At 35.8% G+C, this 26,120-nt stretch overlaps 1 protein-coding gene across 4 annotated transcripts in view; it reads right to left on the bottom strand.

Moving 5' to 3' along the window:
• Positions 1 to 2,703: 2,703 nt before the first annotated feature.
• Positions 2,704 to 26,120, bottom strand: part of LOC128219824 (A disintegrin and metalloproteinase with thrombospondin motifs 1-like) — a 44,233-nt gene continuing 20,816 nt past the window's right edge. For 2 of the 4 annotated variants that reach the window (XM_052927885.1, XM_052927884.1), the window contains exons 4-28: positions 23,318 to 23,540; positions 22,143 to 22,287; positions 20,843 to 20,994; positions 20,320 to 20,406; positions 19,949 to 20,058; positions 19,665 to 19,793; positions 19,129 to 19,248; positions 18,686 to 18,759; positions 18,430 to 18,512; positions 17,787 to 17,897; positions 17,426 to 17,613; positions 17,086 to 17,146; positions 16,622 to 16,772; positions 16,104 to 16,288; positions 14,212 to 14,329; positions 12,965 to 13,054; positions 12,477 to 12,628; positions 12,039 to 12,102; positions 11,614 to 11,697; positions 10,810 to 10,924; positions 9,706 to 9,830; positions 9,263 to 9,373; positions 8,562 to 8,611; positions 5,349 to 5,382; positions 2,704 to 4,960 (exon numbers count right to left, since the gene is read on the bottom strand). In XM_052927885.1, the coding sequence (XP_052783845.1) occupies positions 4,884 to 4,960; positions 5,349 to 5,382; positions 8,562 to 8,611; positions 9,263 to 9,373; positions 9,706 to 9,830; positions 10,810 to 10,924; positions 11,614 to 11,697; positions 12,039 to 12,102; positions 12,477 to 12,628; positions 12,965 to 13,054; positions 14,212 to 14,329; positions 16,104 to 16,288; positions 16,622 to 16,772; positions 17,086 to 17,146; positions 17,426 to 17,613; positions 17,787 to 17,897; positions 18,430 to 18,512; positions 18,686 to 18,759; positions 19,129 to 19,248; positions 19,665 to 19,793; positions 19,949 to 20,058; positions 20,320 to 20,406; positions 20,843 to 20,994; positions 22,143 to 22,287; positions 23,318 to 23,540 (2,839 nt within the window). In that variant the 3' untranslated portion in view covers positions 2,704 to 4,883. Of the gene's footprint in view, positions 4,961 to 5,348; positions 8,310 to 8,561; positions 8,612 to 9,262; positions 9,374 to 9,705; positions 9,831 to 10,809; positions 10,925 to 11,613; positions 11,698 to 12,038; positions 12,103 to 12,476; positions 12,629 to 12,964; positions 13,055 to 14,211; positions 14,330 to 16,103; positions 16,289 to 16,621; positions 16,773 to 17,085; positions 17,147 to 17,425; positions 17,614 to 17,786; positions 17,898 to 18,429; positions 18,513 to 18,685; positions 18,760 to 19,128; positions 19,249 to 19,664; positions 19,794 to 19,948; positions 20,059 to 20,319; positions 20,407 to 20,842; positions 20,995 to 22,142; positions 22,288 to 23,317; positions 23,541 to 26,120 lie in introns of all 4 variants that reach the window. The other 2 variants (XM_052927886.1, XR_008258672.1) reach the window with 2 other exon arrangements.

Raw genomic sequence — 26,120 nt, 5'->3', positions numbered from 1 at the left:
GCACTGTTATTGCCAATCAATCATGGAATGAACATTTGAACGAACTGCAAACGCAAATGATACAATGGTATTAATGATCATGAATAAGCGGTTGCAAGAGCTAACGCGAACAAAATTTAACGACTCTTAAAATCTATTTGTATTTAAGTAAGAAATGAAAATAGAAGATTCTGTTTTTTGATGAATGCAATCTTTGTTTATTGATAGTTCTGCCCATATGATGTATTAATGCGTCTGATATTGTCATCATGAATACACATGTATTGAATGGCACAAGATAAAAGATGCAAGATAAAGAATCGTTATTTTAAGTCGGGTACATAGAACCGAAATAAACCTATCTGATCGATGACATTTTAGTTTTCCGACTCGAATAACAAACATACATAACATGACAATGTATACCAATGAAATGGTGACCTGGAAATAAAGGCAGTGGTGAAATAATGATATCGTGATGATATCGAATTACCATTCTCAAACTTGTTCGAGTTTAGTCCATTCGCCAGTTTGCTTGACCAAGCTGATCTTGTGCATTTCGTTTTCGCTTTATGATTTCTAGTCACCTGTGGTGTATATAATTTTAGGAGCAATTGTTGTTCTAATCAAAAGGTCCCGATGTTGTACATCCTAGATTTATCTAAACTATCCGACCATAGTTCCCTAAGGAGGTTAATTTGCTGCCCAGATATGGAAATGTAAATTTGATAGGCATTTCTTTAATGTATGTACATATGTTATTATTAACGTACATAGTGCAACCAGGTTGTCCATGACTCAAGTAACAACAGAACATAGCATAATAAAAAGATTTAGGATTTTGGTTACATTATTCAGATGCAAAACTAGATCACTGATATCAGAGTAAATCATCTTTGCGCTTAAAATCACGTGACAAGTTCTAGCCATTCAGTACTTATTTTCCCGTTAATGTTCGTACTTTCTAAGCGGAATCACGTTTCGAATGTCCTCCGCGTCTCCTGCTCATCTGATCGCATAAGCCATCGGCTCCTTTATGATACAAAATATATTATTTTGGCGGCTTATAAGCTGTCCATAACAAAATACTACAATATACCTAAGATGCAGCATCTCATACAATGAGGTGATTATTTGGGTAAAGTGTTAGAAACTATAAAAGAGTGAGATTTTCTGGCGATTGCCATATAAAATTACAATACCTGCATCGGGGGCCGCCCATACGGTTAACGTGGGTACCTAGATTCGCTTATTTCGACACTTTCCTGACCACCTAAAGAGCTGGGACCGGTCGCGTTCTTCTTAGAAGGCGAATGTCACGGAGACTACGTTCTTACCTCAGGTCGTGATGACGTCACTTTGCGTATCCTTTCGTCACGTGGGTCCGCCCATACGGTTAACGTGGGAACCTAGATTTGCTTATTTCGGCATTTTCTCGACCATCTAGAGGGCTGGGACCGGTCGCGTTTTTCTAAGAAGGCGTTTGTCATGGGGACTACGTTCTTACTTCAGGTCGTGATGGCACCACATGGTGCCACTTGGCGTCGCCCATAAGGTAAACGTGGACACCTAGATTCGATTTTTTCGACACTTTCCCGACCGCCTAGAGGGCTGGGACCGGTCGCATATTTCTTAGAAGGCGAATGGTCATGGGGCCTACGTTCTTACTTCAGGTCGTGATGACGCCACTTGGCGTCACCTGGGGCCACCTATACGATTAACGTGGGAACCAAGATTCGCTTATTTAGGCACTTTCCCGACCACTTAGAGGGCTGGGACCGGTCGCGTTTTTCTAATAAGGCGAATGTCTTGGTGACTACACGTTCTTACACGTTTTTGTATTTAACATGACAACTTATGCATTATTGTGCATTTGTACCCAGTCGGCTGTCAACCACTTACGCATATGTGGACTATGAAATTTCAATCAAATATGCCCTACAATAATAGATATGGGTCGAGTATCGAAACATGCAAGACAAAAATCCATTAAAAAGCGAATTATTCCATTAATATAACGTAAACGGTTAATTAAGTTACATTTTAAAAAGTTGAAATATCATATTATCATAGTTTTGATCGTATTAAGACGCAATAGAGAAAGCGGAATTTCTTAAATGTCATTGTTGAAAGTTGACTACGACATGTCAAGACATCATTAATATTTTTATTTTTTTTCAATTTTCTGTAGCTGTATATAATCATAAATAACTCCTCGCAAATAACAAAACTAAATAAAGATTAATTCAATAAGCACAGCATTGAAAAATAAATTGATGGAAGAAGTCTTTAAAGGCGGATGCCTTAACCACTATGCCATAGAGACTGAAAAGATTAATGGACGGTTGCGATCCGACACCATGGCTTTGTGAACGATTGTGACTATAAAATCATTTATGCCGCCTTTTAGGTGGGTGAAGAACTATACAATAATATCATTCGTCATGTATATAGCTTGTATCCAATAAAGGATTAAATCTTCTACATAGCACATTTTAACCTTAGACACAAGTTATCTCTTCTCTCCTGAGTTTTAATTAAATCTTTTCAGTGACAACATCGCATAAAATAAAGCCCTTCTTTTTAGCGATCAGCTTTATTAGCGATTACTTTTGGTATAAATTTGTTATAATCTTACGCTCTGGTGGAATTTGTTTGCTTTTTTTCTCAAATGATTTAATGGTAAGACGAACGTTGGTAATGGGGTAAGATACAAAAAGTAAGTAACAGATAAATATATTTATATTTGTCATTTAATAAAGAAAAAAACCACAGAATATTGTAAAAAGTAGCTATAATAGTGTAAAAATAGAATATAAGCGTCAACAGCAATAGCAAGAGCTTACTTCAATATATCTAAAACAGATGCTTACAATGCATACATTCAGACACTGATTTTCTGTATTAGTTTAAGGATAATTGCTCATGTTATTGTAAAATGCACTTTTTTAATGGCAAAATAAAGTGTAGCAAACCATTAGGTGTGTTAAAACTAAGAATCAAAAAGCTTGAAGCCTTCAGCAAATGTTGATATTTGCTCAAATATTGTCTTTGAAGACCACATTTTTCATCAGTGTTAACAACTCTATTAATCACTTAATAACAGCTTTGTTGTTGCGTGATTGATTGAATAAACATTACCACAAGATGTAATGTGTCAATGTACGGAAAGTTTTTAGACTGTGTCTATATTTCAAAATGTTTTAAATATAAATCAACAAACAATAAACAGCTGTGTATATAGACTATTCACGAGTTTCCTTTTGAAAAATAAAATTAAATAATCTTATAATAAGGAAGGAAATGGTTGTCAAGACAACCCATCTGGCGCTTCACGGAGCACTTTGAAATTGACGTTTTCTGAAAATTGTTCACAATTCATATATACTACTCCGTCTGAATAATAGATGCCAAAACAGCACGTCAAAACATAATACGACAGTATGACGTCAGCTGCATCACTGCGCCAATTATTAACACAATCTAACTGTAAACATGGTTGTAACGATCAGCGGAAGTAGAGAGGTATTTCGAAGATGTGGGAAAAAATCAACGTTGACGTCACGCACGGAGCAGCGCGCTATGACCAAACACTGTGTTCGCAGTGGGATAACTCCTACAAATACTTATACGCTTCTAACACAGGATATATAAAAGCCATCATGTTCAAGGGCTTTGGTATTTCGCTGACATGTATGTTTCAGTGACGGGCATGGAAATGTGTGCAATTTAAAGTGGGGCGGCAGACCGTCAGTCGTGAGTGAAAGGGACGCAAATTCAGTGCGGGACATGTTACAAGAAGACCGGCGAAGGACAGTGAGGGAAATTTGCGAATCTGTTCAGATAAAATGGACAGTGGTTCATAATATCATAAAAGAGTGGTACGGACAGATATTCAAGCAATGGGTTGATTGTCACCGTAAGTGTGTACGTGCAGAAGGAGCGCATTTTGAAAAACTGTAAATGATGTGACGCAATGGGACAAGGAAGTGCTCCGTGGCTTGTAAACTGTACTTTTTGTAATGTTTGTTGTATACGTTCACTTCGTAGTACATTGTTGAAACTTTCAGGATTTGTTTATATCAGATACAATTGACAGCTGATTAACTTTTAAATACATCCTATGTGCGGTAAGCTTTTTTATGAATGCAGTCTCAAAACTTTCCGGACAACCCTCGTATTGTAAAGAGAGGTCAAAATAATATAATTGATGTCCCGGTGGCCGTGATGTTTAGGCGTCTGCTTTCTATGCGTGTATTGACTTTACCAGCGTGGATTCGTATTTCACTTAAACCAACATTGTTTGTATCTAAACTGTTGGGGTTTTTTCCTGAAATTTCGTTATCAGAGAAAAAAAATATGATAAAATGCATTTCCGGGAAAACTTATTTTGGTCCAAAAATATGAGCGAGTACCTTTAATAGAACTCACTAACATTGATCTTGTTAGCAAAGGTTATTTGAAATTGAGTTTGTATTCTTACTGATCAACACACACCAAAATGGAACTAAAATGATCATTTGACCATAAGTTAGTTTATAAAAGCATAATATAAGCGTTATAAAAACCTTGCAACCTTGCAACACTTTTCAGCTAACAAAGAGCACTTTCTGTTGTTGTTTTTTAAATACAGTATGGTAACATAATTCTTATTTGAACTTTAAATGTTGGTGTTTTAAAATCGTTACACGCGGTTGGTTAACATGCCACACGTATTTATGTTTTATAATGTCTGACCCAATAAAACGTAAAACTTGTTGTCTTAAACGTAACATTTTTTTTTCAAAACACTTGCAAAAATGCAAAATATTTAAGTTTTTTTTCCAATGCATTATGTAATGTCATTCATAACCTAGCATGTTTCGAAGTATTGTCAATTATTACACTTGAGTATAAGACAGTCATTAATAAATAGCAAATATGAGTGCACTATAACAGACAAGTAAAGTAACATATAAATCCTTTCCCACGATGTAAACACCTGAAAAAAAGAAATAAAAAGTCATGAACATGTAACATCAAAATAAATATATATGTGTGTTTATATTAATACAATACACGTTCCGTAAAAAGGGCGACGTACAAATGTACTTTACTTAGTTGAAATAATGACAAACATTCGATTACAAAACTCCAGCTATGGTATATTCTGTAAACTGTTCACTTATATATTTTTCGGTACAATGCATCTCTGTGTTCTTTTACAGGTTAGCAAGTATCGGCCGATGCATAATAATGTAAATAATATCGCATTCATTTCCAATTATGCACTAAAGTAAAAACGACAATATTCATGTGGAAATTTACGTCTAGAAAATTGTTCCAATTTCTAATTTAATGTAGTATTCGAGGAACTATTGTATTCTCACCGGCGCAGCCTCTGTGTCCGTTATTTCCTGGCCCCTGTGATAAAAATATTACTTTTTAAAGTTGTTTAAAAATAATTCCATCAGAGCAATTCTCGAAATACAGCGATACCTGATTCATCTAAACGTTTATTAATGAGCGACAAGTAATGTAAAATGCAAAGACTTTTAATGTTGTTCTTAACAAATTCTACCCTCGAAAAAGAAACTTAGAAAGTAATTTTCTTTTACATTTAGAATGGTTCTTTTCATGACATAATTTTGGCATGAAAGGAAACGAATATTTTAGTAAATAGATGAGTATGATAATGAAGAAAAGTAAATAGTTTTATATATATTTCCATGCAAAGCTGAAATTCGTGAGAATACATTGTTATACTGGTGAAGTGAGATGAAGTTAATTATTATATGTATTACAGTGTTTAATACAACTGAACACGTTTAAGCAATACATATACATTTTTGTGATTGAATAATTCGAACAAAATGTTTTTATTATATCTCTTTTAACAAGCATTTTAAGATACTCATATTTTTCTAAAATTATAAATAGTAATTGTGTCAGGCTCCATGCAACACAAATTGCTTCTGAATGAAACAGTTGTATCCAACTTTATACAAAATGCCAAGAGAACCGAAAACTACTATACATTAACTGATCAATTACATCAGTGTACTCAATACATAATGATTTGATCATTTTCTTTTGAAATAAAGCGTCGTATTAAAATGTTCATTCTTATTTGAAAAAAAAGAAAAGAATGCTTAAGTAAAAAATCACCTGATAAAGGTTCGTATAACGGTGAAATTATCGTAAGCTACACGATCTTTCAGACTCTGACTTAATTAACCACTGTCATACAGCATTTTCATAAGCTTACCAGTACTATATTTCATCCTGTTAGTTTAGAGGCTATATTTGTTTTACTAGCAGGAAAAACTAAACAAAAGAAATATGGTATATATTTATCTAATGCAATTATTATTGTCAAATTGAATTGAAACCTAGTTTCAACCTAACGCGCTGCATACTGTTACCATGTCATGTGCATACAGCAAAGGCCATTCGTTTGGCAACATGAGTAAATCGTGTCTAGAAACATTCACACTCCAGAATGTTTTGCTTCGCTATGATTTGGCAATGCAATGTCACACGATACATTGTTAAGTAGTGGATACTTCCAATAATATATTAGTGTTTACACTTGTAATACAATTTATCCTGTCACTTGCATACAAATCCATCCCTTGAAAAGGTGTTTTGTAAATATTGATTTATTATCTTAGTTGACCACGAAAACATACATTGTAGTAATTTTTCCACATTTTTTTATAAAACATTTCAATATCAAAACTGTTTTAAGATAGAACCGTTTTGTTTCAATCTGCTCAGTATACATGCATGCTTGTTAAAAAGCTGTGACATCATCAAGATCAGTTGTCGGGTGAACAAAAGGTACTTGTTAATACATTTTACCCATTTAAACGTAATTTTTCGTGTTTTATTCAAAGGAGATACGATAAATGGAATATTAGGTTAGTGCCGTAGATGGAGAAAGTTTATCTGGCTCGGCTTCAGAATTTCGCACTCGACTCACCTGATTAATTCCTCTGCCTTGCTTTATAATCTTTCTTGTGTTCACGGTAATAAGCTAGCATTCTCTACATCCGTACTTGAAAAAACTGCGCTCTTTTTTATTGAATTTCGGAAAATGTTTTCATAATTTCAGGACAACTAAAATATCCCAATACACCAAATACATTCATCACTTTTGTTAACAGCATATATTGTTGTTGTCATTTACACATTGTCTCCCCTGGAGCTATCGAACATCACTAAATCTACTGGACGATTGCTACCAGACTGATACTAGTCTTTCTAAGAATGTGCTCTTAGTCTTAACAGAATAGTCTTAACACAGTAAGTATTCATGACATCATAAATGCGACCTTGTCCTTCACCCATATATACCCTTTTATTGAACGTTGACTTTTGATATAAAATTTGAAACAGCAATCTTAAAACATACCCAATAATACAATTATATATAGAAAAAGGACACATTATTTAACATTGCAAATCAATACCTTTATAAGACTTGCAAAACATGTCAACATACTTGTACACCGAAAATGCAAAGCTTTTTAAAGAAGGGTTTGAAGACAGATATGGTCGCTTGACTATTGTATATCTACTGTTAATATACATGGTTAACATATGGTTAATAAGAGCACACATATTAGCCTATACCCTTTTGCTGCATACGAAGCCTATGTTGTTTGCAGACGCTCATTTTTGGCTTCTATAGATACAAACAACATTAATAAAATAAAAAAGCTAATTCAAACTAAACGAAATGAAAAGCAAATGTGCGGTTCTCTATCCGTCTGTTTTGTTCAAATGTGTATCTGAGATATATGCCCCATGACCATATGGCGTTATGAATAAAAATTGGAATCAGTAGAAACATAGGTTCAGTGAACGTTCATTACTCAATCAAAACATATTCAATATGCATACCTATACCAGGTTTTTAAGTTATTTACTTAAATTGTCCAAATCACGCATCTATACTGGTACCATATTGGAGAGTGTTTTATTTGTTTTCGTCTTTACACTAACACCAATACAGAAACAAGTCACCAGGTATGCGGAGCTTAATAGTACAATACAGATTGTGCGGATAAGTAGCAACGATATTCACTCATTCCGCACGTTATATTTTGAACATTGCCATTAAGAACACGGTACAAAACAGCTACGTCACCCCTAGCTTCTTGATTAAAATAATTGATTTATTTAAATTCGCATTCGTCTATAATTCTAATAACTCGGGTTGTGTCTGAAGCAAATATTCATTATGATCTTACTCTTACAGAGTACACTGAGAAAGCTGCCAATACATTTAATCTATTCTTCATTTCAGCATGAATGTTTAAACAAACACATACCTCAGTCGCATTCTGTATGCAATTAGTAAAAATGTTTAAAGCAACAAAATTAGATTATCAATAAATATATGAAAGCTTATGCCATGCTTTTCCATTGCTAAAATACTTTACATGCAAACAAATGGATCTCAACATTTAAGATACCAACTAAATCAATTACAAAACACAACAACATTAACATTACAAAAGTTAAAAAACCTAGTCCAAATTGTTATAACATTCTAATTGTTAAATCAATCGATTCTTAAACAGAAAGTAACTCACGCTGTTGGTTGTTGTATCTGTATTCGGTGTTGGCGTTGTCAAGCCTGCTTCTGCAAAAATATGACTGATACTAATGAAATTGATCAGTGTCCATTCTATATCTCAATTTTACAGTTAAAATACAGGATTCATGTGCCTCAAGAGAAATGAGAGCACTGACAATCTTGGTCATTGATTATCAAGATTTTTTATGCAAAACCTTTCAATATCAATACTTTCACAGCGTTAATAGTTTTGTGCCCGTATTGGTTAGTAAAGGTACCGTAGACTTAACTCGTCATTGAAATCGGATTAAATAACGTTTCCAAACTCATTGTTCATTTTGGTTGTTTTTGTAAAAGTAACTATCTATTTCACTGTGTTTACTTTACTTATAAATATCACTCCTTTATCATTGTCATACTTCTTATCTAAATTGCAGGACCATGCTTAGTGTAGGGACATGTCATTTATTTACCATTTATAGTATTGTTGTGTACCCTGAAATTGATGTCATGCATACCATTTTCCTATTCTTTTCTATGTTATGATTATATATCAACTGTATATTCATGTATTGTATGTTACAAATATGTAATGCTCTCCATTGTTGGAGGAATAAAAGAATCTATATATATCTAGTATTTTATACCTGCTAAGATCGCTATAGCACAAGCGATTTTCACTGTTTTATAGAGGTATGCTTATACAGTTACTCTCACCGCAAAAACCGCATGACAAGTAGCAATTTTGCTCCATATTTTCATTATTACTCTCGCATTTCCCTGCGGCTGCATCGGTTGCACAGTCTTCGGAATTGTCAGCACACGTGTCTGTAAAGAAATAGTGTTAACGAAATTAACTTTGTTCATGTTTAAACGTTTTAAGGATAACAGGTTTAAGTCTCTTATTTTTTTTTGGCAAATTACATGCTGATCATCGATTGGTAATATAAACATATACATATAACATGTTTGACCTTTTTGTAAAAGACTCAAAACTCTTTAAATTGAGAACCTTCAAGAAAATATACCCAACGAAAAATGCTTCTGGAAAAGTGCTTATTTGGAAACATAAATTTCAAGTATGAACACACTGTCGACACATCTGAGCACCGACATTAGCGGTATTCTATCTTTATTAACCACTAGAAATTGTAGCTCACTACTGCAGTCGAGTCCACCGAATCCAACAGGACAGGTACACCTGCAGCCAGTGGTGTTGAATGTTCCCCCATTCTGACAGGAAGTAACCTTGCAGTCCTGGCAGTCGCGACCAGTATATGGGTACCTGAACACACACACAGAGAGAAAGAGAGAGGCGGATAAGATGAGGGATATAAATACCCCAATAACACTTTCGGCAAAAGGTACATGTACACACAGAATAAGGGAAGTACCGAAAGGGATAAGGACTTAAAGGTGGAGTGTTTCAATAGAACACTCCTACCTGAATAGAACTTCCTGTAAATTAAACTTGAACCTAAATACAGTGACAGAAGGAGTTAATGCAAGGTATTAATTTTTTTCAATAGTACATTAATACCCCAATAAAACTGCCCGCAATAGGAAATTGACGAAAAGGATAAGCTTGAATTATTCGATAGTACATAAGCGCCCCAATAAAACTACCGTCAAAGTAAACGGGAATTTTAACACAGAGAAAGGGAGTTAATGTAAGGGATAAGAAGGAGTTTTTCAACAGTGCGTTAGTACCCCAATACAATTTTCGGCCCCTAATAGGTTAATACAATTATCGAAATGTCTTGAAAACTTGTTTTATGACTAATAATTAACATTAATACATAGACTGATAAGGATGTTAACGTACAAAATACCGGAAAACAAGTTCTTCGTAAAATACACGAAATGAACTAATTGTAGAAGCTCCAAAAAAGATATAACTGTAAAAATATGTTGCACTTCCTAACGTAAATTATATGACACGCAGTACTTCATTTCAAGTTATAAAATGGCATACTCAGCGGCTACAAAATAATCTAAACAATTATACAAACAAAGAACGATGCCGAGTGAAGTAGAATATCTACAGAGATGTTATTCACTAAAACATATGTAATAACATCTCTAACTACCAAACAAAGGCGATAACGTTGATCACGTATGGTTTTACAATAAAGAACTATTATTTAAAAATAAAGAAAAAAACATGCCGTACTCTCGGCTTTTCTTCACCTATTACACGAAGAATAGGTGGCCTAACATCTGCTCTTAAAAAGGAGTACTGAGTACACCTTGCTAAACCTCACCTGCAATTACAGACTGTACCATACGTGTTCCCCTGACAATCGCACTGGCACGCGTCTGTCGCCAGGTTTTGTCCGTTGTTGCAGTACTTATTGCAGGTTGTGTTGCATGATTTACCTAGGATAAAGATAAATGTGTTGTTTCAATATATCCAGACAATAAGGAGTACCATACTTAAGCTGTTTGTTGCTGGCGTCACTATTTTATATCTTTTTAAACATTTCCTATTAACCATTATTATCATAAACCTATCACACCTGTGCATATTTATATGACAAACTACGGAAACAAGCACAATAGTCCCGTTTAATGACACGGGGTCAACGCCAAAGACATAGACACAACAACAAACAATCACAAACCAGTAACTTGGAACAACAGCACACAACTCAATAAACATCTATATTATATAAAAAAAAAACAACTAGAAGAAGATTCAATCCCTGATAAACAACCCTAGTTTTTTGTGAGAACGGTCAGTATTATTTTTAGTTGTTTCTGTAGCTTTTTGCATATATATTGGGGATTTAATAATTTGTGTTCACAACCTCACTCTTGTCCCAACAGTCCCGAATAAGGTAAAAACATAAATGGTCAATTTTATCAAAGTATGAAAACATTCTCCTGGATCTCCTCCTCCTAATCATCAAGATACTCGTGATTATCGACTTATTTTCATCGATTTTTTTTAATTACATGCATTGGGGAGTTGCAAATATCATTTAAAACAAAACGGAAATCAATATCAAATGTCTGCTGTTTAACAAAACTCTAGAGAGACGACAATTTGAGGTCAATCCACTTACCGTAGAAACCGGAAGCGCACTCACAGCCACACAGAGTGTCGTTCCACATGCCCCCATTCTCACAAGTTCCCGTGCACGAGCTCACTTTAACAAGTGCAATAATTGTGTAAAGACAAACAGTATACATTCATTTTTAAAAACGACAAATATCAACAAAATTCGATCCATGTATAGCTAGTTTAAATAACGATCTTACTGGCAACTTCGGCCAGTGCAAGTGATTCGGTACATACAGTGGTATCAAAATAGTACACTTAAATCAAACATTAAGTATGTCGCCTACACAGATGTCGTTATGATTCAATTGTTTCACTAGAAATGGTATGATCCCTCTTTATCGTCTTATTAAAAAGGTTGTATAAATTGCTTTGATTACAATGTTAAAACAATCATTCATTAAATATCAAACTGACTATACAACTTACTATTGTTTGGTGAAGAATATGCGTACTGCACACCGACATTGGAAAATGAGCCCCTGTTGTGTAGCTGTAAAACATGAATTCTTTATTAATAATGGAAATCCTTAGATTAAAACAGATTGTCTATGTCGTCACGCAACCATACATTAATTCCATAATGTTCACTTCGTGCTTTTGTGTGATCATCGAGTATTGTGCTATGCACACAATGATAGGTAAATGGTACAGTTGTTGCCATTCATATGATTTTTTTTCTTAAAGATCTTTAATATGATAGTACATTGAACTAATCGTGTAAAAGTGTTCTACGTGAAATGTTCTTCACTTTTTATCATCGGTACTTTGATTAGCACCATGCTTCCATAGGGTCCGTTACAAGTTGTATACAATCAATTTCAGTCACATATCGCGATGCAACTATAATCACCATTCAAATCTAACCTTAATCACTACGGGGGTGTCTGTCGGTCCTTCGGCATATAGGTATGCACTGTTGAAGAAAGAGTACCAGTAGGTGCCTGCGTAATTTTTGGGGTTCGCTCGCGTATCGCTAGTGCCCGATATAATATCAGTCCCGTCAAGCGTTCGTAGTTCTATAGATCAGATTATAGCAGCAGTGAAAATACATTCAATACACTCCGACCGAAAACCTTAATAAATGCTGTTTATTAATTTGGTATTTATTTGGTATTATGTGCACGAGTCCTGAGGTTGGTGAATATTGTGCAACTTAAATATTCGCATCAGAACAAGTTAACATATTTTTAACCAATGATTGCGTCTTATCATCGCATATTTCGACATATAATGGAGGACATCAAGCTAACATAGAAACTCGACTGAAAGCAAAAGTAATAGAAAAGTAGCATTAAAAAGTATAGCTCAGTCACATTGCGTAGTCAGTCTCTTATTCGCTTTTAACTACTTACCAAAGAAGTGCTGCTTCATATTGCTGTATGCGAAGTAAAACATGATGTTGTAGGTACCGGCTGGAAGAGTTATAATTTCCCGTTGTTTACCTAGGTTTGCGAGAAAAGAGAACCATTCTTGAATAGACCAAGTAAACTAATAAGCAAAAAGGAAACTACTTGTTATAACCCTTTATAAGTTATAGAAGTTAGAACTGGGCATACATAAACTAATGTCTTGAATGTTTTGTCATTCATAGGTTTGCTTTCTATCTCATTTGATCGATATAGAAAGCTTAACGTTTGACATTTTGAATCCATTTATGAAAACATCATTTTGCAATTTTAGGAATTAGCACAAGTACTGTGTCCTCCTTCACAATTTAATTTGTTTGGGGTTTTTTCTATTCGATTTTTATGAATCAGGCTTAGCTTAGCAAGCTGGTAGCTTTGCTTGTTCTAAAACTCTCTTCTGCAGGGTTACCTGCTGTAGTGGCAGTTGTGTTATACTGCCGCCGGCAATGGCCACGGCAGGCACAGCAATTATGTAATACTGCCGCCAGCAATGGGCACGGCAGGCACAGCAACTGCCGCCAGCAATGGGCACGGCTGGCACAGCAATTATATAATACTGCCGCCAGCAATGGGCACGGCTGGCACAGCAATTATATAATACTGCCGCCAGCAATCGGCACTGCAGGCACAGCAATTATGTAATGCTGCCGGCAGTGGGCACTGTAGGTATGAAACACTGCAGGCACAGCATTACATAATACTATAGGCAGAGGACATTGTCGGCAGAGATCAGTTAAGTTACACTGCCGGCACACAGTTATACAATTCGGCCGTCTTGCATTGGTGAATAAACCGAAAATCTTCGGAATGAGGAGGAAAATGGTTGCTATATATGTGTCGCCTTGGTGAAATTGCAATGATAAAATCATGATATTGATAATTAGTTTAAGATTCGTTTCTTGGTGAATATATTTCAAGTGTTTTAATGAAAACATGGTAGTAGAAGAAAGTTATATTGTGTTAATTTCTTCGTAACTGTGAAGCTCACTTTATCAAGGACAAGTGAATTTGTTAAAGACATATTGGTAGCTGCGATCTACTTGAGCGAACAAGGAATCCTGAAAGGGATATTTGCTCCCAGATAAGTCTTTGTTGTAGCAGGGGCCGACTTGGTAACACTGGTGGCCAGCGGTGGGATTTTCAAATTATTACAACCCCGGACTGAGTGCAAAATGATCAGGTAAATGGGTTACCTTTAGTAACGTTGACCGTGTAGATGCCCTCTTCGATCTGGCACGTGGAATTGGTGCCATTACATACCCCACAACCGTCAAGAACCACATCACTGGTCCGGTTGTCACACCCAAACAACTGGAAATACACAGCCAAGGAACGTAGTGGTATTCACAATTAATAATATAGATACTTACAAGTTTAACCGTACGGGACTCATGAGGTAGGTGGTATGGTTTAACAAAATGTTTCATTGTACTACATACACTCTTTGCTGAGGTTTTGATAATACTGTTTAAACATGCAAAACCGTAACCAGAATTTCTATGTCAAATAATAAAGGGCCATAAATTGCAACATATAATATAAAGGGCTATCTTACTTAATGTTTTAATTCGTTTGGATGGTTGAGTCACGTTGTATTAGGTATAAAGGAAACACATTACGAGATTGCTGAGCTATTAACTTATTTGTGCTTATGTGCAAAACCGTAACCAGAATTAAGTCATGTAATAAAGGCGCATAATTTGCATGATGTGCAAAATAGAGTTATCTTTCTTGATTCTTTAAGATGGATAGGGAGTTGTAAGCACATGTCTAGATTTAAAATGCAATACACGATGTACGAATTTGCTGTGATAGTGACTAAAATATGTTTACATGCCAAACCTTAACCGAGGTGTGACGCCGACGTCGACGATATCGTTAGTAGTATTGCTCTCCTAAGTTAATAAAAGTCGAAATAAATATGAAAATAAAATGATTGTTAGGGATTTACGGTGTAATTTAAAACAAGTGTGATGTTATATAAACCCTTATAACAACATCCCTAAGTAGCAAATAGCCCGTAGGTCTCTTCGCAATCTTATCATGATTTGATTAAATAATTTCGGTTTTTCTTCACTGCCAATTGAACAGAATTGGTCATATTTTATATAATTGTTTCTTCTTCATAATTAGTTATCTGATACAGTTTCTGTTTATGTTAATCAATAAAAGAACTCATGGATACCTGTTTGTATTGAAATTCCCCTGTAGAATAAGATAAAATGTAAATAATACAATGCAAACTAGGAATCACAAGGGATGATTAAAATGGTTGAACTGTTAAAAATGTAAAAAATAAACATGTCAACGAACCTAGCTGTATATACGTTCAATGCATTTGTGATTCATTTATTATTCATCAATTGATATGGGTACAAAAGTTATCATGAGTCATGCATATCTCCTGTACACTTCATAAAAAACGATTAAATGTCTTTCATACCAGATTATTATACTCCCACTGATACCTTTTGATCATACGAATTCTTCCGACCGTTAGTTGGCCAAAAGGTACATATGTGCGTATCATTTGGCTTGAAATTTAAATAACTAATGATATATTTCTTTAGCGCTATAGTCAATTAATATTACGTATGATGTATTGCATTTTATTTGTACCTACATTACAGAATAATTTGATCATTTCAAGAAATCTTAATATAATTTAAACATTCATAATACAGCGTTTTGTTGTTGTTTTTTTCGTTTTTAAATTTTTGTAGTATCTGCCTTCAGTCCACTAAGATATAAGGTAAAATCAAAAGTTAAAAAGAGGTAAATATTCACTTCGTTCCTGAAATCAGCACTATCAAAATAGTTTACTTAAACTATATCGTTCCGAGAAAATATACGCATTTTTGTAATCTACTTGTGTGCCATAAAGCATAAATTAGCCCTTACAGACTTCATGAATTGCATCATGAGTCATACTAGCCTATTTGAAATATGTATTGTTCGAAATATTCATGGGAAAAATTCATTCCCCTTGTTCTGTACTTAACCATAATAATCAAACACAGCTCCACATTAAAGAATTTTACAAGCTTGATTGTGTTATTTAATAGAAGTAAAGATGGATACTCACCTGACAAAACCCTTGTACACATCGCCCCGTGCGACCGGAACCACGTGGCAGGTTGTTAAGTTCAATAAATGTTGCAGTTTCCGGAATGTCACATGGCGTTCCGTCGGGCATCAGACCGAACCGTTGAAAACCACCCACCGTCTTTCCCTCCACTGTATCACACTTCACCTCACACTGGCCCCATTCTATGTAAGACGTTTGAAAACACAATAAAAATAATCGCATCCTCTTTCCAAATCTGAACAATTCATGTGGACATAGTTTAAACCGATTTCATTAAAATAATTAACAATAATCCATTTCCTGTTCGACCAGATCCCACACAATTTGAATTAGTGCGTAGTTTTAAATATTTGATTTTATTCGCCATAGTATTTTGTAGTAGAAACATGAATAATTTCGGATCTAATATTCATCTGAATTAAAAAAAAGACACGCACGAAATAGGCAGCGTTATCAGCGGTATTACTGTATACATACGTGTAAAATGTTAGAACGTTCACAACAGCGAAACATACCATAACTGTTGAACCTATCCCCCGTATCGAGAAAATCGGTGGACACCAGGTTTATTTCATCATACAGATTGGCTGTTCTCATGTGGCTGCAACGCTCTCCTGCACGTTTCTTCCGAAGTTCGACTTCGTCTCCGGGATCATCTGGACAGGGCTACAGGGATGGTCCAAACGCGTAAAAGGTTATATTTTACGTCGCACTGATGAACAAATTTTAAACCGAAGAGATTCATGAAGCTACGAGTATATTCGTTCTCTATTTTAGGATTAGCTATACTCATGTGATTAATCGAGGAAGAACACTGTCAACTGCAACACTAGCGAAAGCGTCTAGTAAAGCTTAAATAAACTATATTCTTTAAGAATCATAAGGTAATAATCGTTGGTTCCGAAGCATAAGAACATGATAAATTTCAACAAATCTAACTGTCACGTTCGTGTACTATTAAATGTATCGTTAAACGTACATCTGTGTTGCAGAGTTGTGCCTGGTACTCATTTCCGTCACACCATATCGTGTTCCTTGATCTAGTGGGAAACATTTAACACATAAAACGATAAAGAAATATTTTCTTATTTCAGTGACACTTTACTTAAAGCAATCCTGATTCAAACAATTAGCATCTTTTAAAAAATGGAGTAAATGCACAGACGGCAAACGACTAATATCATTAACTTTCGAAACCGATTGGCTAAATATCCCAATGAGGCGCAAAGTAAACTACATGAACAAACAATTTTCCGCAAGTGACATACATAAAAAATAAAACTCTTTTATGCTCAATAAGGCATGAAAATCAATCGTACGTTTGATTGTTGCATTTTCTCTGTTGGTACTGAACTCCTGTTCCACACGTGCGACTACATGACGTCATTTCATCGTAATTAGACCAGTTTCCCGGATTTTCCACTTCCGTAAATAGATCAAGGTCAAGACCGGTTTCGTTCCAGAATATACACTCGTATGCAGCATTGACCACTTGGGATGAACAAACCTAAAACACAAATTAACTTGCTCAACATAAGTGGCTACATACTCATATACAAGAGTTGTTTCATTCATTGTCAGTATTCATAGACGCATATAACGAATCGAAAGACGATTTTTAACTAATGACATGGATTTATAACAAATTAGGGAACTGTCCAATACCGTGATTACATGTACCTGCTGGGGGCCACAGTATCTCCCATCCGTGGGCACAGCCTCGTTGTACATGATACCGTACAGTGGAGAACTCGTGTTCATATTCACACAGGAGTGAATCGTGCATTCAGTCTAAAAAATAAATTGATAAAAAAGTTATAAGAATCATGCTCCTCGCTAAAAACGTTTAAACCCATATGTTTATAGTATGTTGCAAAAAAATCACTTGAAGTAAAGCTGGTTTAGCCAGGTTTTATTATTATTGTTAAAACGAGACTTGGATGTTAAATAGCTCAATCTGGGGACTTGAATCAAAGAGGGCTAAGTCAAAAATGGATGTTTATATTATTTTTCTCTGCGTACACTTATACATTGTAGATATCATATGAAATACTTACTGCTAACCCCAATTTTAGTAGTATATTTGTCAGGAGCCTTGTACTTTGCTTTTTTTGCAGGGTTTATGGCCTTTATATGACAGAAATCCCCTCAGTATTAAGAAGTCTATCTTTAAAAACCTACCTGAATCGAGACCTTTTTTAACATATTTGCCGGGCACTTTACCAAAAAGTCACGTGGGTTCTCCACGGTGGTTGTTTTGTTTTACTTTCTAACTACCTTTCTATTTACCATGTGATTGTCTCGTTCGGGTAGTGTTACTTACGAAAGAGCTAAAGGGAAATTTTCTGTATCTGTATCCCTGTCCGTACTTAAATTCACAAATCTCGTCATCCGTGTATATCATACCTGTAAGTGAACAAGAGATACTCGAGTCTGAACGTATGATTTCTAATAGTGATGGAAGCAATGAAGCAAAAACAAGAGTTGACTATCCGATACTACTAGCATAGCAATAGTAAATGCGCTGTACACATATAAATTGCTAATTATTTAAACAGTCAAAAATAAGGACAATGTACCTGGCCAGGCCTCGACAAGGTTTATAGCGGTCTGGGAGCTGACGTTTGTTACATTCAAACAACTTGATGAACTCCTGTAAATTCATTAAATTATTAGCACTTTTCGGAATGTTCCCCATGAAACACATTTTACTATCATGAAGTTATACTATCGCCATAGCTCTTTTAGATAATGGTGTGTTTATTGAAAACTGTTTAAGTATAAAATCTTATTTAATCTGGGATAAAATCTTCTTTATTCAATAGCGAACTGTTTTTTTTTTACTTCAAGGCAATACGAACAGTTCAAGAAAATTTCGGAATTTTTATTAAATCCCTGATAGGTTCTTCGTAAGATCATGACAAGCAGACTGAATGTACTTCAAGCATTTCATTTAATTAGGGATAAATTCCTATTAATTTGTAAGTAGCCGACTAAATGTGTGTTCAAAAGCAATAATAACTGGTTAAGGAGAGCTCTGGTTTCACTGATGCTGCAAGCGCTCCATCCGAAGACCTTGGAGCCCATAATGCCGTCATTTGGTGCTGGACATCCGTTATCAACGTCGTGGTTCATACCCATGCTGCAAAAGATGATTTATTATAAAAGTATTTTATACTTTTTTTAACATAGCGTAAAGCGAATTTTTGGTCAACATCCGAATTATTCAATGTTGGATAATTTTTATTTCACAGATATATGCCATCTAAGTCCAATATCATTGGCGGTCAACAATCTGTGTCTTGAACTACATATGTTTTTTTTACACCGCAATGATTTAATGATTAAAAATGAAAGAAAAAACTATAAAGTTTTTACTTTTATCTTCTTCCCCATCCCTCATTATGCATAATTGGAAAATAATAATAGCTGAACAATAATTAAGAGTCTGTTGGGTGTTTAAATATGCTACCCTAAAAATCGCCATCGGTTAACGTTTGGCTACTTGGCTTGTTCATGTAGTTTTGATGGTATTATAAAGACACCCAGTGGTCTTACTTGTGTCCTAACTCGTGTGCAGCAATGGTAAACTCGGTCACGCGTGTATCGGTCGACACCGCGCATTTGTACTGGGGATCACACACCTTTCCAGTAAAGGCTTTGCCCGCCACATCCGTTCCAGGGGTACTAAAAATAATGTTTGAGTCACTTTAAGCAAAATGTATGGTCAGAGTAATGTCATAATGATCGCAATTACTATTTTTTCATAAAAAGCACATGATATTGATTTTTAGTGTTATTTAATTAAAGTAAAGATCGATTGATTTTTGCAAAAGGATTACCCGGTAAAGAGATGAATATGGTCGTAGTCCGTATAGAGTCCACGGCTATTTGCCCCGTTACATATGCTGCTGAGCGTGTTTAATAGGATTGTACTGGGGTTGTACCACGACTGAAACAACAGATGACAAATAAACGAAAATAGGAATATGACGCTGATCATGTATAAAGCTGCTGAAAAGGCAGCTTTTAACTAAATGTTATATAGTGTTCTTTGCGATATATGACCTTTCTTTCATTTTTTACTTTCAAAAGTCAAATTCACATGATTATACCCAACATTACCAAAATAATTATATGTGAAACATACAACAATATCTTTGGTATGTCTTCAAAATTGTATTTGCTGTGTCTTATTTTTTGTTCAACGTACTGGATTCGCTTCCCATATGACGACTTCTTTCACTTCAATTTGTATGTCGTATCCAAACAAATCCGCCCTGCCCCATTCTGCTTGAACCTGTCAAAATCAAAGAGAATACAACCACAGATACTCATCATTCTACTTATGTTTTGTATATAGTAGCATACACTGTACTTATCACTCAGCACACAATTCCATGTGAAATGTAAAAATACGTTTTAAACTGAACGTTTTACATACAGTCAGAACTCGCTATGTCAAAGTCGTTGGCAAATACTTCGCGATAACATACTTTTGATAAAACCGAAATATAACAAGTGCATATATCCTAACCCAGAATTAACGTAAACAGTTCGATATAATCATACCGTCGATATAACAGAGTTAGACTTAATGAGATTCGACTGAATATTATAGTTACAGCTTTATGAGATAGTAAGAAACTATCGACAAAGAACGATGCGTATTTTTCGCTGACTGTATACATTGTGTCACTTGTTTTACTGCTTTTGATACAGGTATAATATATTACCGCTGTCCATCTCATTGTCATAAAGTCAATCAAATCTTGATCGGTCGTCTGGCCTCGTGAACGCGCACTCGCTACAAAATCCTCGTCCAAAATGACCACCGTTTCTATGGTGATCTGAGGAATTGTTTCACGTTTCCTACGGTCGAGTACTTCTGTTATGAATTGAAAATGTCTAAATAATAATAAAGATTATAAGTATCTTCCATGGCCGAGAGTGTAAGATAGGTTCATTCCGACCCGAGCGTAGGGTGTTTTGCGGAAACGAGGTTTACCGAGTTTCCGCAAAACACCCTGCGCGCGGGTTGGGATGAACCTATCTTACACGAGCGGTTATGGTAGATGCTTTTTCTCCCACCTCAGTTAAACAAAATTAAGTAAAAAAGTATTTTTTTTGCGGGAACTCTTTTGTGCTTAGTGAAAATAATGGCGTACGGATATGCATTAATTTGTGGTTGTCATGGATATTCGCGCAGTTATTCAGAGTATGTAAATGGTCTAAATCGGTATTTAAATAGTTCTAAGAAGAGTGAAGCATTATTTTTTGAAAGGTGCGTGAAAACTGTTTTCTGGTGACATTTGAAGCGAGAAATAATTAACTCGCGTTCTAAATATTGCCACCAGACAAGGTTTCCATGATGCGCTGCAGACGACAGTCTTCAACAAGGGAGGTAATTACAATGTGGTGACCATTAAAAGAAGTTCTATACGGGCATTTTTTCTTCGCTCGTGGGCAAGATAAACATTCCTAGCATGGTTAAATTAATAGATCTACTTATCTGAGGTGGGAGAAAAATGTGTTTTGAGAACGCTTATAAATGAGCCTTCTCTTTATCAAATTGCAGCTGATAAACAAAGTACATGCAGTGTAAATGACATAATATTTAGGTTTTATCAACATAACTTATAATTGTACTGCTAGGTGTTGCTACCCGTGTAGATAACTGATCGCTGATTGTCCATGTATACACAATGTCATTCATAACACGTTTTTATGCTGTCAACGAAATTTCCATGTTGTCGGCCATGATTTAATAAAATATTAAATTACTAATACAATATGGAGATCTCACTTTGAGTGAGTATGCGTAAACCTTTGTGACGTTGATCACATCTATTACACGTGCTACAGTTATCGGCTATAGGTTATGAATTTGCACATTCTACACATACCAACATAACGACTGCTCAAAATGAAGTTCACGCATTCCAAAACCTATGAAATCTTGGAACACACGCATCATCTGCATAATAATCATATTGCTGGGACATTATCTTAGCAGTCATTTTGTAAAGTTAATACCTGAATCGGAGTAGGGACCGAATGTTTCTCCTGAGGGTTTTGATCTTGCGGATGTTGAGACCAAAACTTGGACTGTGTCTTTGGATTCCGTGGGGAATGCCTCTTCTATGTAAAATGTGTCCGTGTCATAGTGAAACAAACCAGTCTGAAAAAGTACCATTTAATGATAAATGGTATACGACACTATATTTAAATTTCATTTGTATTATCAGTTCGTTACGTGTAACGGAAGTGATAGACGCATGTTGCTGACTCCGAGCCAAAACAATTTTTATTTCTGTTAGTACACGTTTACTTGAAAGCGTCTCACTTTTCGTTACTACTTTACAGATTATCTGAAGTGGAAGAAAGCTTGACATAATGTGTCATTTATCTTTAGAGTTGCTACCATGACACGCACATTTAATATAAAGGTTCATTTGTAGACTCATATGTAAAGCGGTATCAAATTATTTTTATTCATTATCAGAATGTAGTACTCACTGAAACGTTTTAACCCATATCATGACAACAGTTAAAATGAAGCATTTTTGTTAAGTCTTTCTTTTGCAACTTTTGATACCCGTGCGACCAATATTGTACCGTTGTTATCTGGTACAAGTTGGCGTCACACATTGTACAGGGTGAAAGAATGGCCTTACGAAATCATATATATCCACAGTATCTTATTATTGGATGGTAAGGATGTAATTTAAATGTTTAAAGACGGTATTACGTGTGTCAAAAGTGGCATACATCTGTTTAGCACATTTTAAACTAATTAAGTGGTAAACTGACTTAAATTGATATCATTTATTTGTATCTTTCCGAACATAAGACTTGTATTAACATAGACATAATTTACCGAGGTTATCAGGAAAAGAAAGGCGCTATGCACTGAACGCCATGAAAATGGTCGAAACGAAAGAATCACGAAAACATGACTTAAAGAAACTATCTACAGTATCTAAACAAATGAGTGTGAGAATGTTATGTTAAAAACAAGATTCTGAATGCAATACATGTATGTTTCAGCATAAAAGCTTCCCAAAAAATCAGCAGAAAATACTGATTGATATAATTTATTTGTTTTGACGTCTGGAATTGACATTTCCATCGATCGCCATGATATTAACGGTTACTTAGACATAGTAATTGCTATATTTGCAGCTTCTTATCTTTTAACTATAACTCACCATATTTTTGCAAAACGACAACACCATGTCGTCTCTGTAGTCATTCGTCAATGTTCCCGTAACGACACAGTCGTTGTTGATCGTCGGATTTTGTTGACGTTTAGATTTTGAAATGTCCCCGTATGTGACCCTTGTTTCCGCGTTAATTGGTAGTTTTCTAGCCTTTAGTTCGTATACTAATTTCTGATTTTGAAGGTCTATGTGGATTTCTGATGGTTCTCGCCTGTAACAGAATGGTTAACACATAAGACATACATACTTTTCATCAAATATGTTGATTATGTGTAATACTCGCCTTAATGCCAGATAACAACGAACACACGGCGCATTTGTGCAAAAAATTGGCAAATCGTGGGTCATCCCTGGTCGTCGCAAACAGTCATACGAAATTCTGATCATCATGACCTCGACTTGCCGTCGTTAGGAAATTTCGAAATACATTTTTTTCTTCTACGTTTTAATTGTCGTATCTATGTCTTATGGGTGTCGTTTGTGTGTTCAACAAGACATTCAGTACAGTATTGCGACTTACGGGCGATAATAAATTGTCGTGGGTACCAGAAGAATATTTTTAGTCGCACAATCGTACAACTGTCGCACTTATGTCAAACGATTGTGGTAGGATAGTCGTGTTACTGGTGCAAGAATGTCTTACGAATTTGCAAGTTCGTCGTGCTTTATTTTTGCGCTAGTTTTGCGACATATGTTCGAGGGTATGTAGCTCTGGCGAAGGAACTCTTAGAAAAAAATGAAAGAAATGATTGTCGGTGCAGAGGGAGAAAGAATATTCTAGCTGAGCGAATACTCCTATCCCTAATGTTGGCGTTGATCCGGGCCCGACGTTGCTGGGTTTGATCGTATATAGATCGGAGCCTCATGTTTGGGCTGTAATGATCTAGAATTCTAATGCAAGACTTAGGTTTTCATTTTATTATTTGAGTAAGTCAACTGCTGTTGACTTTGTCTTGTTTATACGGATGGAGTCCGATATGTTTTAAGAGCTGTTGCTTAAGGTCGCCACTCGAATCACCAAGGGCCGACTTCGAGGCGGCCTCATATCCTTGAGCCTGAGCTGAAGCTGTCCATCACCATGCGCTATATGGCTACAGAAAACAGTTATCGCAGCCTGGCATACTCGATCACAATCAACAAAAAAATAAAACTGGCATGGCTCATTCCGGAGGTTGCCAGGGCAATCGTTGATGAGTACGATGGCGGGTCGATATAGTATACCTGATGAATGGTGCAAAGTGGCAGACCATTTACGCGTCCGGTGGAATTATCACTATTGTTGTTGGCCTTCGATGCCAAACATGTGTCCTTCAAGGCACCTAAGATTATTGGCACCAGTCATTACAATTACAAGGGTTACTTGTCATGGTCCTTCTTGATGTGGTTGTTGGCAACTACAAGTTCCTGTGGGCGAACGTTGGTGCATGGGGATCCGTGTTGACGGCGAGGAGGACCGTTGAGGAGCGTCCTGGAGGAGAACCGACTGGGTTTCACTTTCCGGTGATGACCACAACATCCCTTTATTCCTGGTTTGGGCCAACGCAATCCCGCTAGGCCTCTGGATGATGAAGTCGTAAGGGGAAGGGTGATCAACCAAGACGTGCGCATATCCAACTACAGAACCTCGAGGGCCAGCCGTGTCTTTGAGACGCCGTCTGTATTCTGAATCACCGCTGGTGCCTCATATTCATCACTATCCAACTGGCACCCAGACGTACATAGATGATCAAATATAGATGCATAGTGCTTCGTAACATGATGTACCTTCAAGCTGCTGACTTTGAATAAAATATATGTAGAGCAAATGACAGGCAACAGACCGGGTAACGTAATATAGTCGGGAGACGGACGCGCTAACGTCTTATGAGTTACCAATGACTGTTGTGCGACTGTTTATGACTTTATCGCGCGTATCCCACGAGAAAACTACGACCTACGTGAAAACAGTCACGACATTTTTTTTCTCTGGACAATATCAGTGCAATATAGCAAACTTTAGTTCATATCAAATAAGACATGCAAAATGATCAAGGGAACGAGCTTTTCCAACATAAGTTATGGCTCTGATATTAGAAAAAAATCTTGGGCAAACGCTTAAAGGAGAATAATAACAACTAGTGACTAGTGCTAGAATACCGAAAGTAGGAGAAATAGTATCGGTCAAATAGTATCGGTCATTTGTGACGTTGTTGTACGTTTTTGAAATTACTCATACTGTCATAATTTTTAATTTGTTTGCATTTGTGTCTTAGTACTAATGAATACCGTTTTAGTATCCTTGCCTGAAGACAGCTGCATACAAGAGTAGGCTTACGTAATATATCAAGAGTACCAGCACTGTCTCGGTCGATTCATCGTTTCGTGAAAAACACAGCTCAAGCTCGTCGATGATCACTCTTGATGTTTCCTTCACAACGATTCTCAGGCATTTTGTTTTACAATTGTATCAACGTTTACAAAACAACGTTACACTTTGGCTATATATTCGTTTTAATATCCGAATCCTCTAAATGTGAAAGTTGAGACTTTCATCAGCATATTGATACATTTTACAACCATTTACAAATCACATGATATCCGTCAAAACGTATTTGCAATAATACATCGACGCAAACCATTCTAGTTAGTGTCCATGAATAAGCTCAGTTTCATTTTTCAACCAGAAAATGTCTATTGGTAATGTAAAGGGGTATCCGTAACTCACGTCAGGTGCTGGTAGAAAACATCGATATTATACTTCTTGGACAATTTTTATGATATTCATATTTGATTTGTTTTAAGAAAAGTTTGT

Source organism: Mya arenaria, chromosome 15 (genome assembly GCF_026914265.1).
Source record: "Mya arenaria isolate MELC-2E11 chromosome 15, ASM2691426v1".
Taxonomy (NCBI): Eukaryota; Metazoa; Mollusca; class Bivalvia; order Myida; family Myidae; genus Mya; species Mya arenaria.
Note: the sequence above shows the minus strand (reverse complement) of the source record. Positions and strands in the feature narration are given on the sequence as shown.